The following is a 17888-nucleotide window of genomic DNA, read 5'->3' on the forward strand; positions in this document are numbered from 1 at the left end:
TGGCTTTTTTTTTCTAAATTTCTATAAAGTTTCGCTACTTAACTACAAGTGGCAATTTAAAATATTATTTTAAGATATATGTAAGAGCAGAGTGTTTGGGATGAATTTTCATTCCGAGGCACAGGCGGATTTGGAGGTAGCTATGCCAGCAATTTTTCACTACCATCTGGCATGATCCTGCCTCCAGCCTATCTTCAGGAGGTGGCTTCTGGGGTTTTGGGGGAGGGGGTTGGGGGGGGTGGTGGGGGTGGTGGGGGTGGGTTGATGGCTACCCTACCCTAATTGGCAGATAGCTATTGCCATTGCTATTTACCCATATACATGGTCTATAAAGAAAGTTATCAGGCATGAACAGAAACTGTTCTTCCTAGTCTATCTCATTTTCATCTGTCACTGCAGACATATTGCACACATAAGGCAGAATTTTCCACTCCAGAGACTAAGTGCGATGACGGGCAGAAAAGGCGGCATGGTTTCCACTGGCTGGTGCTGTAGGTTTCCAGACCAGATTGTCCTTCCTTTAACACTTTATACATGCGTGAACATGCAGCACATCATATCTCGCAGTGGGCTGGGCTGAGATTCGTCCGCCTCACCATTACCTTATTGGCTCATATATCCGAGCACCATGTTTAAACTGCACCCATACACACATTCACTCTCTGCTGCCCAGGACTTTTCATGGCAAGCACTGGAATAGCCATGAGAAGGAAGACCAGAGCTCCGAAATTTGATGACAGTGCACTGACAGCACTCCTCCAGGCAGTTGAGGACCAGCAGGAGATGCTTCTCCCCTGTACGCCAGAGTCCATCAGCTTCACCACAAAGGCCTGGCAGGAGGTCACCAGTGTGGTCAGTGCCAACACGGTGCAGAATAAGACCGCCATCCAGTGCAGGAAGAGGATAAATAAGCGGATCTCATCTGCTCCACCAGGGTAAGTCGACCTTCCACTCACTCTCAACTCACACTCACAAGGCCATCAGGCATCCACAGTGTTACAGTCCACAGGGATCTCACACGCTACCAGCACAAGGAACATCATCACTGATTCTCTCTCACATACTTTTACATCTTCATCTTGTCACATCCTGCACAAGTTGCATCTTCAGCCTTTACATAGGTCCAATCAGCACAGACAGAAGGCAGGCAAACTTATCATCTGCTTTGGCATCCATCCTGCACAGTCTGTCCATTTGTCGTTATGCAGGAACAGATCACCCACAACAACAGTAAGAGGTCCCAGACCGGTCGGGGGAAAGCCAAAGCTCAGAGCACTCAGCCCCTACTAGGAGTACGCAGTAGAGCTGGTCAGTGAAGATAGGGATCATGCCTGCACCCAATGAGAGATCAGCATCCCCCAACAAGCCAATGAGGCCCCATCCAGCCACCAAAACTGTGAGTGCTTTTTAATGTTGGTGACTATGCAGCCAATCTCTAATTATCTCTTCTCTCTATAGCAGGTACCAGCAAGAAAAGGAGGAGGCACAACGGCAGCCAACCTATCTGTCCCAGCTTGCAGAACATGGCAGATGAGGATCCTGAGGACCCACTCGATGTAGAACTGTCACTGCATTCACCTGCACCCTCCACCAGTGCAGAGACACACACCTCGTGCAACCTAGTTTTAGAGCAGGCTTAGGGTCACCATCTAGTGAGCCCAGCACAGATTTGGGTCCACAGCAGGCAGAGGCTGTGACAGCCAAGGTCACCGACACTCGGGACTGCTGGAGGCAGTCTTCTGCTGAGTCCGAGTCTGATGACGAACTTCTAGACTTGGCCTTTACAGAGACGTTGGAGCTCCAAAGACAGACAGGGGCACATCAAGCACAGTTGTCAGAGGCGTTCACCAGATTAGAAAGGAAGGTGAAGGAGTTTGTGCACATTCAGTCTGATGTCGAGGCCAGCTCATTGAGGTTACCGCAACCACCTTGGTCCAGCAGTTTGTGCCGGATATACACGAAGACCTGCACACCATCACTTCAGCCATGAGAATGTTCCATCAGTGTCTAGGCAAGAGGGGGTGGGTCACCTCGATTTCCCTTCAGGAGTTTTTTTTCCTTAAGGAGTCAGGGAGGGGCCCTTGGCACCCAAAGGGAGGAAGAGCATCAGCCAGACACCCCGGGGCCATCCACCCAAGACTCTCCTGGGCTGATGAGCCGCTCCAAGTCCACTCTGCCTGTGACCCCATCAACTCCAACTCCTCAGGCTATGGGGGGGCACACCTGCCCCATAGCAGGAGACCCAAAACAGCCCTCTCGATGTTACCCTAATCAGAGGAGACATGCAGCTCCTCCACATCTCCATCTGGCAAGTCATCCCCCCTTTGTAGTGCCAGGTCATGTAGAGCACAGCAAGCTAGAATGATACAGGACACCCTCTAGGGAGAGTACTGGAGACTACTGGAGAAATGTATCTTCAACATGCCAATGGCTGATCAATCAAGGAGTGTGTCACAGAATGAGCCACATTGTGTCTCCCCTCTGAAGCACTTTGTGGCCACCTAACGGATGTCATTAGCTATGTCTTTTGCGGGTAGCCTTTATCTCCAAAGAGCCAACCCAGGATGCGCTGAGGGCCCTCAAAGATCTGGGGTACCTGCGAGTTACTCAAGATGTAGGAGTAGAGGGAGCTCCTAGGGTATCTCACACAGACTTACATAATCTGCTTCCGGTGGCTACAGATTAGCTGAAAGTTGAGAGAGTTGATGAATTGTAGTCGCTGCTGCTAGGGAGCTCTCAAAGTCACATGAGTAGAGTCAATGGTGCCCTGCACTTGTGGGAATATGGAGATTGCTGCAAACTCTATTACTCTGGCAGCCTGGCTGGGTTCATCCAGGGAGAATTGTGTGCCTTGCTAAATAGGGCATTGGTTACCTCTTAGATGCATTTATGAGCAGATGCTTGGGATGTGCCGTGGAGCTTCCCAAGTGGAGTCCTGGAATGAGCTACTCACAAAAAAGTTGAGTGCAGCGGTCACCTTTAAAGCCACTGGCAATGGATGTCCTCCCAGTCCCAGCGGAGTCAGATGTTCCTGAGGACTGTTGCAGATGTGAGCCACCACATGCTTGACAGGTGAAGGTGTCCATGGCACTGTCTCTCTCTCATCTATAAGTATGAGAGGTGTCTTTGGTACATCCTTGGTCATGCCAAAACCTCCGTGGAATGGGTCTGTCAGCTTCAGTTTCTGGGTCTTCATGCGGCCCCACTGGCTCATGTTCCTTAGGGCATGGCTCTTCCCTTTGCCCTGCCTGATTGCAGGGCCTTTCTTGTGTCCCTCAGTTACCTGATTGCCATGAAAAAGGGAGTATTGCCTGCTGCATCCATTTTCCACTCCTGCTCATCCCTGCGGAAACCTTAAACGGATACATGATTGAACAGAACCCTGCAATGATCACTTTGCAGTCACAGATTGTTCCTTGCAGCTGTAGCACAGCCTTGAGCAGCAAAGAAAGCACCCCCCTCAAATCTCCCAGCCCCGCTCCTCCAAAGGTCCTAGGCATGACAGCGCTTTCAGAAAGGGGTCTGGATCTGGAAGGGCGCAGCCAGACACTAGTGGTCTCAATTAGGGCTCTGACAGACTGACTACTTTGGATTACACTAGAACCCAACCTTGCACTGATGTAATGACTGTAATTGGGGAGGCATGCAAAGCCTGGACCTCTTAGCTCTGAGATGTGGAGGTCTTTGGGGCATTCGGCATATAGTTTGGCCATTGTCCATTTACAGTAGGATCCTTCTGAGGGTTGCACTTTCCAATGAGAGAGACAAATAGTCATTGGGACACAATGAAAATCTGGCCCCAGAGTGGGATGGAGTCTTGCAAGAATAGGCATAATGAGTTAAAGTGCCCAAATCCTTCAATTCGCATTTGAGTGTTCTTAACATGTCTCAGCTGTGCAGTGATCTCCATTTGGTAAAGCACAAACTGGTATGGTGATCCATCACTCGACCCAAAGTTGCAGTATTTGACTCCTCCCACAAGCCCTTAGATCCTCCTCTGCCAATTTTTCTCAAAGCTTATTTGTGTTCTGCCAGTTTCCAAACCACCACCCAATGCCCCATGTTGATCTGAGTCCAGTTTTCGTATATGCTGCTGTTTCTAATAGCAGTTGCCTCTCTTCCAGCTTTCAAAATTCACTTAATTTTTGCCTACTGACTCCCACAGCTACCTCGACTACAGCTTCTCACACCCCGCTTCCTGTAAGGACTCCATCCCATTCTCTCAGTTCCTTCGCCTCCGTCGCATCTGTTCTGATGATGCTACCTTCCAAAACAGTTCCTCTGACATGTCCTCCTTCTTCCTTAACTGAGGTTTTCCACCCACGGTCATTGACAGGGCCCTCAACCATGTCCGGCCCATCTCCTGCGCATCCGCCCTCACGCCTTCTCCTCACTTATCACCCCACCAGCCTCCGCATTCAAAGGATCATTCTCCGCCATTTCCGCCAACTCCAGCATGATGCCACCACCAAACACATCTTCCCTTCAACCCCCGGCAGCATTCTGTAGGGATCGTTCCCTCCGGGACACCCTGGTCCACTCCTTCATCACCCCCTACTCCTCAAACCCCATCTATGGCACCTCCCCATGCCCACGCAAAAGATGCAACACCTGCCCCTTCACTTCCTCTCTCCTCACCGTCCAAGGACCCAAACACTCCTTTCAAGTGAAGCAGCATTTCACTTGCATTTCCCCCAACTTAGTCTACTGCATTCGTTGCTCCCAATGTGGTCTCCTCTACATTGGAGAGACCAAATGTAAACTGGGCGACCGCTTTGCAGAACACCTGCGGTCTGTCCACAAGAATGACCCAAACCTCCCTGTCGCTTGCCATTTTAACACTCCACCCTGCTCTCTTGCCCACATGTCTGTCCTTGGCTTGCTGCATTGTTCCAGTGAAGCCCACGCAAACTGGAGGAACAGCACCTCCTCTTCCGACTAGGCACTTTACAGCCTTCCGGACTGAATATTGAATTCAACAACTTTAGATCTTGAACTCCCTCTTCCATCCCCACCCCCTTTCTGTTTCTTCCCCCTTTTGTTTTTTCCAATAATTTATATAGATTTTTCTTTTCCCACCTATTTCCATTATTTTTAAATCTTTAATGCCTGGCTAGTCTTTCCACCCCACCCCCACTAGAGCTGTACCTTGAGTGCCCTACCATCCATTCTTAATTAGCACATTTGTTTAGATAATATCACTACCTTCAACACCTCCGTATTCTTTTGTTCTTTTGTCTGTGACATCTTTTGATTATCTGCTCCTATCACTGCTTGCTTGTCCCTAAACCACACCACCCCCACAACTTCTCTCCCCACCCCTGCCACCTTAATCCAACTTATATTTCACCCCTCTCCTTATATTCACTCAGTTCTGTGGACTCAAAACGTCATGAGGACTCGAAACGTCAACTCTTTTCTTCTCCGCCGATGCTGCCAGACCTGCTGAGTTTTTCCAGGTAATTCTGTTTTTGTTTTGGATTTCCAGCATCCGCAGTTTTTTGTTTTTATCTCTTTGTTTTACCCTGATGGCCTCAGGTCACATCAATATGGCAAGCCACAAAAGGCAGCAGTGCACAAAGGCATTCCTCCAAACATTACAGGTCTTCAGAGGTTGCTTCCAACTTGAGGTGCCTTTATGGTTTCCCACCAAAACAGCAGTGGAAAAATTCAGCAGGTCTGGCAGCATCGGTGGAGAAGAAAAGAGTTGACGTTTCAAGTCCTCATGACCCTTCGACAGAACTTGAGTTCGAGCCCAAGGAAGAGTTGAAATATAAGCTGGTTTAAGGTGTGTTGGGGGTGGGGGGGGGGGGGGTTGGAGAGAGAGAGAGAGAGAAGTGGAGGGGGGGTGTGGTTGTAGGGACAAACAAGCAGTGATAGAAGCAGATCATCAAAAGATGTCAACAACAATAGAACTAAAGAACACATAGGTGTTAAAGTTGGTGATATTATCTAAACGAATGTGCTAATTAAGAATGGATGGTAGGGCACTCAAGGTATAGCTCTAGTGGGGGTGGGGAGAGCATAAAAGATTTTAAGATATTTAAAAATAATGGAAATAGGTGGGAAAAGAAAAATCTATATAATTTATTGGAAAAAAAAGGAAGGGGGAAACCGAAAGGGGGTGGGGATGGTGGAGGGAGCACACGACCTAAAGTTGTTGAATTCAATATTCAGTCCGGAAGGCTGTAAAGTGCCTAGTCGGAAGATGAGGTGTTGTTCCTCCAGTTTGCGTTGGGCTTCACTGGAACAATGCAGCAAGCCAAGGACAGACATGTGGGCAAGAGAGCAGGGTGGAGTGTTAAAATGGCAAGCGACAGGGAGGTTTGGGTCATTCTTGCGGACAGACCACAGGTGTTCTGCAAAGCGGTCGCCCAGTTTACGTTTGGTCTCTCCAATGTAGAGGAGACCACATTGGGAGCAACGAATGCAGTAGACTAAGTTGGGGGAAATGCAAGTGAAATGCTGCTTCACTTGAAAGGAGTGTTTGGGCCCTTGGACGGTGAGGAGAGAGGAAGTGAAGTGGCAGGTGTTGCATCTTTTGCGTGGGCATGGGGTGGTGCCATTGGAGGAGGTTGAGGAGTAGGGGGTGATGGAGGAGTGGACCAGGGTGTCCCGGAGAGAGCGATCCCTACGGAATGCCGATAGGGGGGGGTGAAGGGAAGATGTGTTTGGTGGTGGCATCATGCTGGAGTTGGCAGAAATGCGGAGGCTGGTGGGGTGATAAGTGAGGACAAGGGGGACCCTATCATGTTTCTGGGAGGGAGGAGAAGGCGTGAGGGCGGATGCACGGGAGATGGGCCGGACATGGTTGAGGCCCTGTCAACGACCTTGGGTGGAAAACCTCGGTTAAGGAAGAAGGAGGACATGTCAGAGGAACTGTTTTTGAAGGTGGCATCATCGGAACAGATGCGACAGAGGCGAAGGAACTGAGAGAATGGGATGGAGTCCCTACAGGAAGCGGGGTGTGAGGAGCTGTAGTCGAGGTAGCTGTGGGAGTCGGTGGGTTTGTAATGGATATTGGTAGACAGGCTATCACCAGAGATTGAGACAGAGAGGTCAAGGAAGGGAAGGGAAGTGTCAGAGATGGACCACGTGAAAATGATGGAGGGGTGGAGATTGGAAGCAAAATTAATAAATTTTTCCAAGTCCCGATGAGAGCATGAAGCGGCACCGAAGTAATCATCGATTTACCGGAGAAAGAGTTGTGGAAGTGGGCCGGACTGGAACAAGGAATGTTCCACATATCCCATAAAGAGACAGGCATAGCTGGGACCTATGCGGGTACCCATAGCCACACCTTTTATTTGGAGGAAGTGAGAGGAGTTGAAGAAGAAATTGTTCAGCGTGAGAACAAGTTCAGCCAGACGGAGGAGAGTAGTGGTGGATGGGGATTGTTCGGGCCTCTGTTCGAGGAAGAAACATGCCCACGCAAAAGATGCAACACCTGCCCCTTCACTTCCTCTCTCCTCACCGTCCAAGGGCCCAAACACTCCTTTCAAGTGAAGCAGCATTTCACTTGCATTTCCCCCAACTTAGTCTACTGCATTCGTTGCTCCCAATGTGGTCTCCTCTACATTGGAGAGACCAAACGTAAACTGGGCGACCGCTTTGCAGAACACCTGTGGTCTGTCCACAAGAATGACCCAAACGTCCCTGTCGCTTGCCATTTTAACACTCCACCCTGCTCTCTTGCCCACATGTCTGTCCTTGGCTTGCTGCGTTGTTCCAGTGAAGCCCAACGCAAACTGGAGGAACAACACCTCATCTTCCGACTAGGCACTTTACAGCCTTCCGGACTGAATATTGAATTCAACAACTTTAGGTCGTGAGCTCCCTCCCCCATCCCCACCCCCTTTCGGTTTCCCCCTTCCTTTTTTTTCCAATAAATTATATAGATTTTTCTTTTCCCACCTATTTCCATTATTTTTAAATATCTTAAAATCTTTTATGCTCTCCCCACCCCCACTAGAGCTATACCTTGAGTGCCCTACCATCCATTCTTAATTAGCACATTCGTTTAGATAATATCACCAACTTTAACACCTATGTGTTCTTTTGTTCTATTGTTGTTGACATCTTTTGATGATCTGCTTCTATCACTGTTTGTTTGTCCCTACAACCACACCCCCCCCTCCACTTCTCTCTCTCTCTCTCTCCGCACCCGCCCCCCCACCCCACACACACCTTAAACCAGCTTATATTTCAACTCTTTATTGGACTCGAACTCAAGTTCTGTCGAAGGGTCATGAGGACTCGAAACGTCAACTCTTTTCTTCTCCGCCGATGCTGCCAGACCTGCTGAGTTTTTCCAGGTAATTCTGTTTTGGTTTTGGATTTCCAGCATCCGCAGTTTTTTTGTTTTTACAACAGCAGTGCCCATTTCATCTCGTGGGTCTGCTGCCTGCGTGGAGCGTCAGGGGCTCCCATTCTGGATCCTGCCCGCTGCCCTTGGAAAGGGGACTTCCACAGGCGGCTCCTTAATAAGCATCCTCCTGGAAAATCTCCTCCAGGCTCCCGCCACGACCAACTCCAGGATCCTGAACAGAAATTCAGCCTGGCGTCAGGATCGGGACCCTGGTACTACAAGTTAGCCCCTTGCCTTAACTGGGGCTAAAGGAATTTGTGTGCCCACTCTCAATCTCCACTTCATCTGCAGACAACATTTGGTTTTGACTCCTGATGGTACAAAACTCCATGACACAAAAATGATAAACAGATGGCAGGTGATTTATTGAGTGTCTGTTAGAAATCACTAAGTCGATCTAGCTTTAAGAGTGAGAGCACGTACAGCGGAGGGTGTCAGCTTTATTGACGTTGGGGCGCGGCTCTAGACAAAGTCAAATATAATGTCAATCGTGGTAGTTGGGAAATCAGATTTGTTGGGCTCTTATCTTTTTGTTTGATCCGCTCTTCTTCCCCTACAAATGGCCATTGTAGAAGCGTTGAAGACGCTGTGCTTCTCCGTCGAACTCTGTCGGCTGTTTCACTTGATCGCTGTGTTTTGTTTAGTGTCCTTCCTGGTGAAAACGGCGAAGCTCTTCCGTAGAAGATGGGAGATAATACGAGCGCTGAAACCCTTCCCCGGACCCCCAGCCCACTGGTTGTTTGGACATGTACTGGAGGTCGGTATTCATTACCATTCAAGACATTCATTTCCATTTTTTGTGACTGAATAGGACAGGATAAATAATGCAAAGTGGCTGTGATTCTGGTATGTGTTTGTGTTGTTTCCTCGACTGTAGTTAAATGCTTAAACACAGCCGTTGACCTGATCCAAAGGATTACAGAAATGAGCGCCAGGGTGTTTTTTTTACAGCAGAAACGCCAAATTGACTGCATTTGACATCACTCAAAATAATAGATACAGGTCAGTAACCTGAGGCGAAGAATAATGTCATCACTCTCCTGCTTTATAAACAGTGGTGACCTGCTTTAACTGAATTCACTCCCATGTGCTTAGCTGTGGTTTGCTTTTATTGCTAGGCACCAAAATAATTTCCTAGACGGGGTCAAATAGGCTGGAAGATAAGTAGTGATGACAGGTTAGTTTAACAACGTAGGTTGCTAGATTGTGGCAAAAGTCCAAAATGACACTTCTTCGCTTGACAGAAGTGACTGGCGGTGGAATAGGATTCCACTAGTACTTTCATAACTCAGCCAAGTGACTATTATTATGTGAGTTTGGGTGGTGAGCAAACGTGGATGTCAGCTAGCCTTATCCGATCTTGTCTTCTCCAATGCATGCATCTCTCTGCAGGGACCCGAATCAGGAGTGGAACTCAGGCCGACTGCTTTCTCTTCCCTTTCCCGAAGTTAATTATCACTCTCGTCAGGGTAGCCCATATATTGAAGCTAATTCATTCCTGGCACCCACGGCTCAGTCTGCCAGAGTTGGCATTCCTGAAGTAACTTTTTATTCGCTTCTCACTTACAACTTTCTCTTCTCCACTCCTGGAGACAGGTAGTGGTTGGGGGGGTACACCTTCACTAATACCAGCCACCCCTCAATGCATCAGACCATTCTCAAAGTGTGACACTGAACAGACCCATTTATATCTAAGTTTCTTCTCATCTCAGCCTTAAATGGGAGACCCTTTATTTTTAAATTATGCCCCCTAGTTCCAGATTCCCCCACATGGAGAAACATCCTCTTAGCATCCACCCTGTCAGATCCCCTCAGACTCTTATACGTTTCAATAAGATAACCTCTCATTTTTCTAAACTCCAATGAGTATCGGCCCAACCTGCTCAGAGAGATAGACACAGAGAGTGAGAGAGAGAGAAAGAGAGAATGCAGCTACTGTGAAGAGCAGGGAAAGACTGCTTGTGTTGGCAGCCAAGCAGGATGTTGATGAGAGCTGGTTCTCTGTTCAAAGAGAAAAGATGGAACCGACAGGACTTCTGGAGATTTAAGGACCAAGTAGTCACCAAGCTGGACCTTGTTGGTTGGGGTCAGTTCAGGAATACTCAGGGTGAGTGGGTTGATTTTCGAAAGATACTGGAAGATTTGACCTAGCATGGCAGGGAGAAGTGAAACTGCTGGAAAGCTGTGAATATCTTGGGACTGGATCTTGTTATGTTATATATCTGCCAGAAGTGCAGTGCACAGCAAAAGTAAGATGTACCTTGATTGCATTAGTTAGTTAATGCAAAAGTACCTTTTCTTCAGTTTGATATAGTTGTTGCCTGTTAACTCATGTTTGATTTATGTTGACTTTAGTTTGTTTGATGTAATAAAATTCTTAAAACATGGAATCTTGTGTTCCAGTTATTTCTGTTGGTTGCTGGAAAGCCTTTTTTTTAAAGTTATTGGCCTCTACAGGGATGGTAGCACTGTGCAAATGTGATTGGCTGATTACTTGCTTGCTGACATCACTGCTGCTCCACACCAGGACATCCTCTGGACTTAATGGAAGAGTTAAACTGCCATTGGAAAAAGAAGGAACTACCTCACAGAGATCACTGAGGGCCACTTCCTTTGAAGTCAGTGGGTGAATGCTGTTTCTTCACCAATAACCACAAAATCCAGCCTGTTGTCTTTTATTTTCTTCTGTATACTTTCATCTTAACATGGAACTATGTCCAGATTTAAAGAAAACACTTTTAGAGTGCTAACTTATTTGCACTAAAGAAGTGGTCATTGAAATTGTCTTTCAAAAATGAAAGGTGTTGTTGAGGCTGAGGTAAGCAAGCCACAGCACTAAAGAGCACAAGTACAAAAAGCAAGTTTAAACATTTGGAAAATGTTGTTTTCCAGGTGTGTCACCATCTTTTGCTGCAGTTTGGGGTGGTGATTTGGGAAAATGTGACAGAGGGAGGAACAATGCCATTATTCTATTTGTAACATTTTTGTGCTCCCTGTTCAATAACTTATACATTTCAACTCCTGGTTCTAATGTTGAATTTTCCTTTCTCCTTTTATGTCTTTTATAGGTATACAACTAAAAACAACCCACAATTTGCTGGGATTCATTTTTACTGCTATGATTTAAAGCAGCAGCACTTCTTTTTCATCACCATGTTGATGAAAGAACTATTGGTCTGGATTTCATGGTCAGTGGTGAAGCAATGGCACTCATCGCTGACCATGAAGAAAACTGCCCACAAAGGTCTAGCAGTCTTTGTAGAGTGGATATCTCCTTTCCTGTTGTTAGTCTGAATCTGGCATCCCAAGTCAAGGGAAACTCCAGCAATGGTAATGTCATCAAGCAGGGTAAGCTGCCAAATGCACTGACATTTTCTCAAGACAACAAACCAGAAAGTGAAATGCAGTGATTATCCTTCATTTTTAACTAGAATAAAATAAATGATTGTGACCTACACATGGGATTAAGGCAGAAGGTCAGATATCATAAACAAACATTAAATGAAAAGAAAAGTAAAATAAAGGCAAATTACTGCAGATGCAGTAAATTTGAAATAAAAACAGAAAATGCTGGAAAACTCAGCAGGCCTGGCAACGTATGAAGAAGAGTCATATTGGACTCAAAACATTAACTCTGCTTCTCTCCCCCACAGATGCGGCCAGACCTGCTGAGTTTTTCCAGCATTTTCTGTTTTTATTTTAAGGAAAATAATTATACTAAAAATATGTGGAATTGTTTTGTCATATTGGTGAAAACTGAAAATCCACCAATGTAAAATTACATGTTCAGGGTCAGTGAGGTGAATCAGCAGTAATTATGGACTAAGTATACAGTTAACAACATTCAATAATGTGTAACTTTTTGAGTGGCTTTTACAGCAAGACTAATAGGTAAAAGGGCAAGTTCTCACAAAGTTCAGTGATTTCTAATTGCCTGCCGACTGGGGAGACTGCAACACTGCACCCCGCCCCCCCCCCCCCCCACCCCCCGTTTGCTGCATTCAGCTACATGTGTGGACTCCAGAAGTTGCTGTCAGTTCCAGAGGAAATCTGACAGTTTGACCATTATTACTCTTGCGAAATCTGGATCATTAACTTCTTGAAGCGGTCAACAAAATACTCTTATACTAATTTTGTCTGCTTTAAGCCTGATGTCTCATACCTGGTGATTGCTGACCCTGAGAATGCCAAGAAGGGGTAAAATCTTTCAAATTTGCTAATGTCTTGTTTCATCTTGTTAAATCTTATTACAGTTTCCTGAGGATGGAACAGATTTAGACAAGACTGTGACATGGATAAACCGATATCCGTATGCTCACCCAATCTGGTTTGGCCCGTTTACAGCTTTCTTAAGTATCAACCACCCTGATTATGTTAAAACATTACTTACAACTGCAGGTAAGAATTTTAGACAAGTTTTTATGATAATGCAACCATCCATTATTTGTTTAGTTGCAAGGATCATCTTCCGAGTCTTACTTGTTATTATCACCTTTGCAAAGTGAGGTACAGGAGAAAGATATTTTATAAAACAAAAACAGAATTACCTGGAAAAACTCAGTGGGTCTGGCAGCATCGGCGGAGAAGAAAAGAGTTGACTTTTCCAGTCCTCATGACCCTTCGACCGAACATGGTCATGAGGACTCGAAACGTCAACTCTTTTCTTCTCCGCCGATGCTGCCAGACCCGCTGAGTTTTTCCAGGTAATTCTGTTTTTGTTTTGGATTTCCAGCATCCGCAGTTTTCTTGTTTTTATAAAGATATTTTATGTTGTGCACAAAGAACCAATGTTAACTTCTAGCAATGGTGTAACTTGGGTGATATTGGATCAGTTGCTCATTATACATTCCATCTGATTTTCCTTATTAACAATGGGTGGCAGATCTGAAATCATCCTTTCACCTCCAACCCCTCTTCATGCCTTAACGACACAATTATATTTTCGAAAACACAATAGATTCAGTTTTGTGTTTATCCAGTGGTGATGTAAGTTTGCCTCACAATATATTACAGTAATAATGCCTCTTTAAAATGTTAATCACTTCTTTACGCATATGAGGTAGCTTAGATACTTAGGCTGCAAACTTTGGCTCCAAAGTGCTGTTGTTGCCCCACCACAGAAGCTTAGGGTTTGGAAAGTGGTAGCCAAACTGCTTCCAGTCACTTGTGGTGCAGTGTGCAATGCTTATCAGGAAGCTAGTGTGGGCATCCTGTCCATGCGACAGATTCTTGCAGAGATGGCAGATCATGACATCAAACAGCATCTACTATGGTGCCTGACCTGCCATTTTGGAACTCACAGGTCCTGTTAAAGCCCTCCCTTAAACACTCCTTGCTGAACATGTGTTTAGCTGTATGGGGGCCTCCCCCCCAACCCACTAGTGCTATATAAAGGCATCAGCTTGGAACTTTCAGGTGAGATGTTTTTGGCATTCTTTTGCTGCTGCAGAGTGAGTGGAAATAGTGTTCAGTGTTGTTGGAGGAGTTTGGAAAAGTTAGTTTTAGCAGGGAGTGGTACTGTAATTTGCCAAGAAAATCAGAGGAGTCTGAAAGCCTGTCAGCAGAAATCTTGCTTTCATGAATGAAGTCTATAGATGCAGTCCCTCTTGGACCCAGCAAAACAGGAACATTGATGCACAGGCAGTAGAGAGGGGAAGCTGTGCACAGAGGGAGAAGTTGGAGGGTTCTCAGTGGAAGGCCATATCCATCTAGGGTCTTTGTTATGCCTTCAAGAAGTTCAAAAGAATCACACTTTTAGACTTAAAATGCTGGAGTTTCATTGAATGTATTTCTTACACCTCTCATGTGGCTGGGGGATTGATACACTGTTGCTCGGCACCTGACTCATTGTAGCAGTAAATGTGGCACCCTGGGTGTACATTCTCACAACAATTAGTTCCTAGATCTTTACAAATAATATAGCAACATAACAGTCTTTCTGGTGGCAGTATGGCTGTCATTGCATGCAAGTGTGGATGCACTTATCTTACCTCTACCACAGGCAGGAACAGTGTCTGAAGTGCTTCTCCAAGGAAATGGACACAAAACTTTGCCACCTTCTTCAACTGGACCTGAAGTTACACAGCGGAACACAGATGGTGCTGCCAGTGGCTGTGTCACCTCCAATTTCTATGCCTTGACCAGGATTCTTCTAGTCAGGAGGAGGCAGCATCGCCAACATTGCTGAATCAGGGAGGTGACAGAAGTCCTATGCGTCAAGAAAGGAGATGTCAATAGTCTTCTCCCTTATCAAAGAGAAGCAGGAAGAATGGGCATGTGACTTTGTCAGAGTAGTTGGATTGCCATTGGCACAGGGAGCCCTTGACAGCACACACATGGCTCTGTGGACCCCAAATTTAACAGGGAGATGTACCACAACTCCAAGGGTTACCATTCCCAAATACGCAGTTGGTGTGTGCCCATAGACAAAATATTATGTCAGTGAATTCCCACTGTCCTGGCATCAGCCACACTGCTTTCATCCTGCACTCATCAGCCTTTCCTGCCATATTTGAGCCACCACAATGAACCAGAAGGTGGCTGCTTCGTGACATATGCCCTACAACTGGATCATGATTCCCCTCTGCCACCTTACTACGGGTGGACAGTTTGCCTACAGTCAGAGCCATGCTGCCACAAGAAGCATTGTGGATCAAACCATCAGCATTCTGAAACAATGGTCCAGCTGTCTTGACCACTTGATGGGGAGCCTCTGGTACTCATTGGAGCATGACACTAAATTTGTGGTGGCCTGCTGCATCCTTCAATCTTTGTTCTCATGAGGGTCAGGCTTTTCCAGCAGGCCTTCAGGGAGCAATTTGGGAGAAGGAAGAGGAGGAGGAAGTGAGGAGGCATCTCAGACCCTTTCACTTCTGACTGGATGTCCATGAGCAGATACCCAGGCTCCAGTTGCCCTAAAAACTCATCCCCACATCACCACCACTGCACAATTCTACACTTTTTCATCTGTTAAAGACTTCGTAGTGTCCACTTGGCTAAAATAATTAACTAAAGGATGCTGCAAAAATAATTCCATAACAACTTTATACAAAAGACTCCCAGTCCCAAATACATGCTAAACCAAAATAATCATCCTTGAGCATTCCCTGAGCATCCAGTGGGTATCTTTGTCTGCTGGAAGGTTACTGACTTTCACCAGGACAAACTGCAGATGGCCTTGGAAAATGTGCTCATGCAACCTACAAAGCCTGACTTCAGTTTGCACTACCTTGACACAGCTTCTGCCTGTGCTGCAATAGAAGCTGAGATGTTGGCCACCAAACTCTGCATCCCGACTGGATCTGCAACTGTTGCCACCACTTACACATTGGAAAAGAGGGCTCCAAGCTCTGTGCGAACTCCGCGAAGCCCTCTGCCAATTTGGAGACAGACTCCAACATGTATCTTGACAGGCTGTCTGGAAGGCCTATTAATGCATCAAGCACCTCAGTGTGCGTGTCCATTAGTGTTCTCCTGAAGGCTACCCAATTAAAGCCTTCAGTTGAACGGGCAACAGTTCTTCGGTATCTGAAAAGAATACAGAAGAGGAGGGTTGGAGTGAGGGAAGGAGGGGGGAAAGGAATGTGGAATGCAGGATATCCATGGTCACAGCTTCTGCAGTTTAATTGCACTACATACCAGATAACAGGGTAAGGGTGAAGTTGGACTTGGGAAGGTGAAAAAGGCAGGAACATACTGTCATCCTGAATGTTCTTGATGACACCAGATGCGGTAGTCTCAGTTATCGCCGGTCCTGTAATGGGGAGCACCGTCTCCCCCAAAGGGATCCCACACCCACTAATGGGCCTAATCAAATGTTTAGTCGTTAGTTTTGTTAATGACTACTCACACACACACACACACACACACACGCACTCTTAAAGAAGATTTGTAAAAATTTTGTTCATGAGATGTGGGCGTTGCCTTGGCAAGGCCAGAATTTATAGTCCATCTCTTATTGCTCTCAAAATGATGGTGTCACCCTAATCATCATAATTACCATCACCAAAATCCCTCAACATCAACATCTTGGGGGTTACCATTGACCCGAAACTGAATTGGTCCAGCTATATAAACACTGTGGCTACAAGAGCAGGTTAGACTTGTGTATTCTGTGGCAAGTAACTCACCTCCTAATTCCCCAAAGCCTGTCCACCATCGACAAATCACAAGTCAAGACTGTATTGGAGTGCTCTCCACTTGCCTGGATGAGTGCAGTTCCAACAACACTCAAGAAGCTCAACATCATCCAGGACAAAGCAGCCTGCTTGATCGGAACCCCATCCACCACCCCACATGGACTGCAGAGGTTGAAGAAGCAGTTCCTCCTACCTGTTTAAGGGCAATTAGTATTGGGCAATAAATGCTAGTCGTATCAGCAATGCCCACATCCTATGTATGAATAAAGCATAACTTTGTATAGAACTCCCAACCCATGAAATCTTGAAATTGTATTACTTTCGTACTTTTCTCTGTAGGTTCTTAGCTCTTACGTTTACTACCAAGTAAATGGTTTAGTTCTTATCACAAGGGAATATAACCGGAACCACAACTTGCATAGCACCTTGAACATTGTAAAATGTCCTAAGGAGTTTCAGAGGAGTGTGATTAAATATTTGACTCTGAGCCACGTAAGGAGATATGAGGATAGGTGATGAAGTTAATATGATTCTTTCATGAAATATCCATTATGTGCTATATTTATGTTGTACACATGCCTCAGGTAGTGGTTCTGCAATGACAATTGTCTCTTCCACCGTTATAGAAATTTCTTCATCATATTGGATACCCTGTGACATTTTGCTAGGTGAAGGAATTATACGTGCCAATGAGAGCATGAGTGCTTTTCTGACCTCTACAGAGTGGAATGAACAGTTCAGCATTCAGTGTGCTAAGGCCAAAAGCTTTATCTTCTAAAAGCAAATATTTATGTCTCCATGAGAGATGGTGCTACAGTCCAAGGTCTGGACTAAAATTGCCTTTTTTGATGCCACATACCAGTTTAATTAATAACTGTCCCCCTGTCTACTTTGACAATCACACAGGCTGCCATCTCCTAGTAGGTGAGAGCTTTAATGTTTTTACTTGAGTTCTGTGATTCTTCACTGCAGTTAAAGTGTATTTTACCACTGGGGAGGTGCTCCATTTTCTTTTTATGCATTGTTAAACTTAGGCCCACTCACAATGCATTTTATTTGTGTTCAATGCAAACCAGCTTCCATAAAAAAGCATACATTCCTAAAATGTGAAATATAACTTTGTGTGCAAAATATTTAGTATAGTGGACATCTGTATAAATAATGACTTCTTTTACCACTGGGCTATGCAGTGGAAATAGTAAACAATACCACTGTACTCTTCTGATCTCTTCAAGCGAGAGACTACATCATACTGACAGCCCGTTGGCTCTGTGTAACAGCTACTAATTTGTGCAGCAGCAAAGTACTGTGGATGCTGGAAATGTGAAATAAAAACAGGAAATGCTGAAAATACTCAGTATGCCTGGCAGCATCTGTACGAA

At 45.8% G+C, this 17888-nt stretch overlaps 1 protein-coding gene across 3 annotated transcripts in view; it reads left to right on the forward strand.

Moving 5' to 3' along the window:
• The window catches only part of LOC121288905 (cytochrome P450 4B1-like), a 123588-nt gene that overhangs the window by 27293 nt on the left and 78407 nt on the right, over nucleotides 1-17888 (forward strand). Inside the window, exons 5-7 of one of the 3 annotated variants that reach the window (XM_041207756.1) lie at nucleotides 9013-9125; nucleotides 9320-9370; nucleotides 12622-12766. Coding sequence is in view for 2 of the 3 variants with exons in the window: in XM_041207753.1 (XP_041063687.1) it covers nucleotides 8928-9125; nucleotides 12622-12766 (343 nt within the window). In the remaining variant the exon portion in view is untranslated. Of the gene's footprint in view, nucleotides 1-8667; nucleotides 8727-8822; nucleotides 9126-9319; nucleotides 9371-12621; nucleotides 12767-17888 lie in introns of those variants that run through there. The other 2 variants (XM_041207755.1, XM_041207753.1) reach the window with 2 other exon arrangements.

Source organism: Carcharodon carcharias, chromosome 16 (genome assembly GCF_017639515.1).
Source record: "Carcharodon carcharias isolate sCarCar2 chromosome 16, sCarCar2.pri, whole genome shotgun sequence".
Lineage (NCBI taxonomy): Eukaryota > Metazoa > Chordata > Chondrichthyes > Lamniformes > Lamnidae > Carcharodon > Carcharodon carcharias.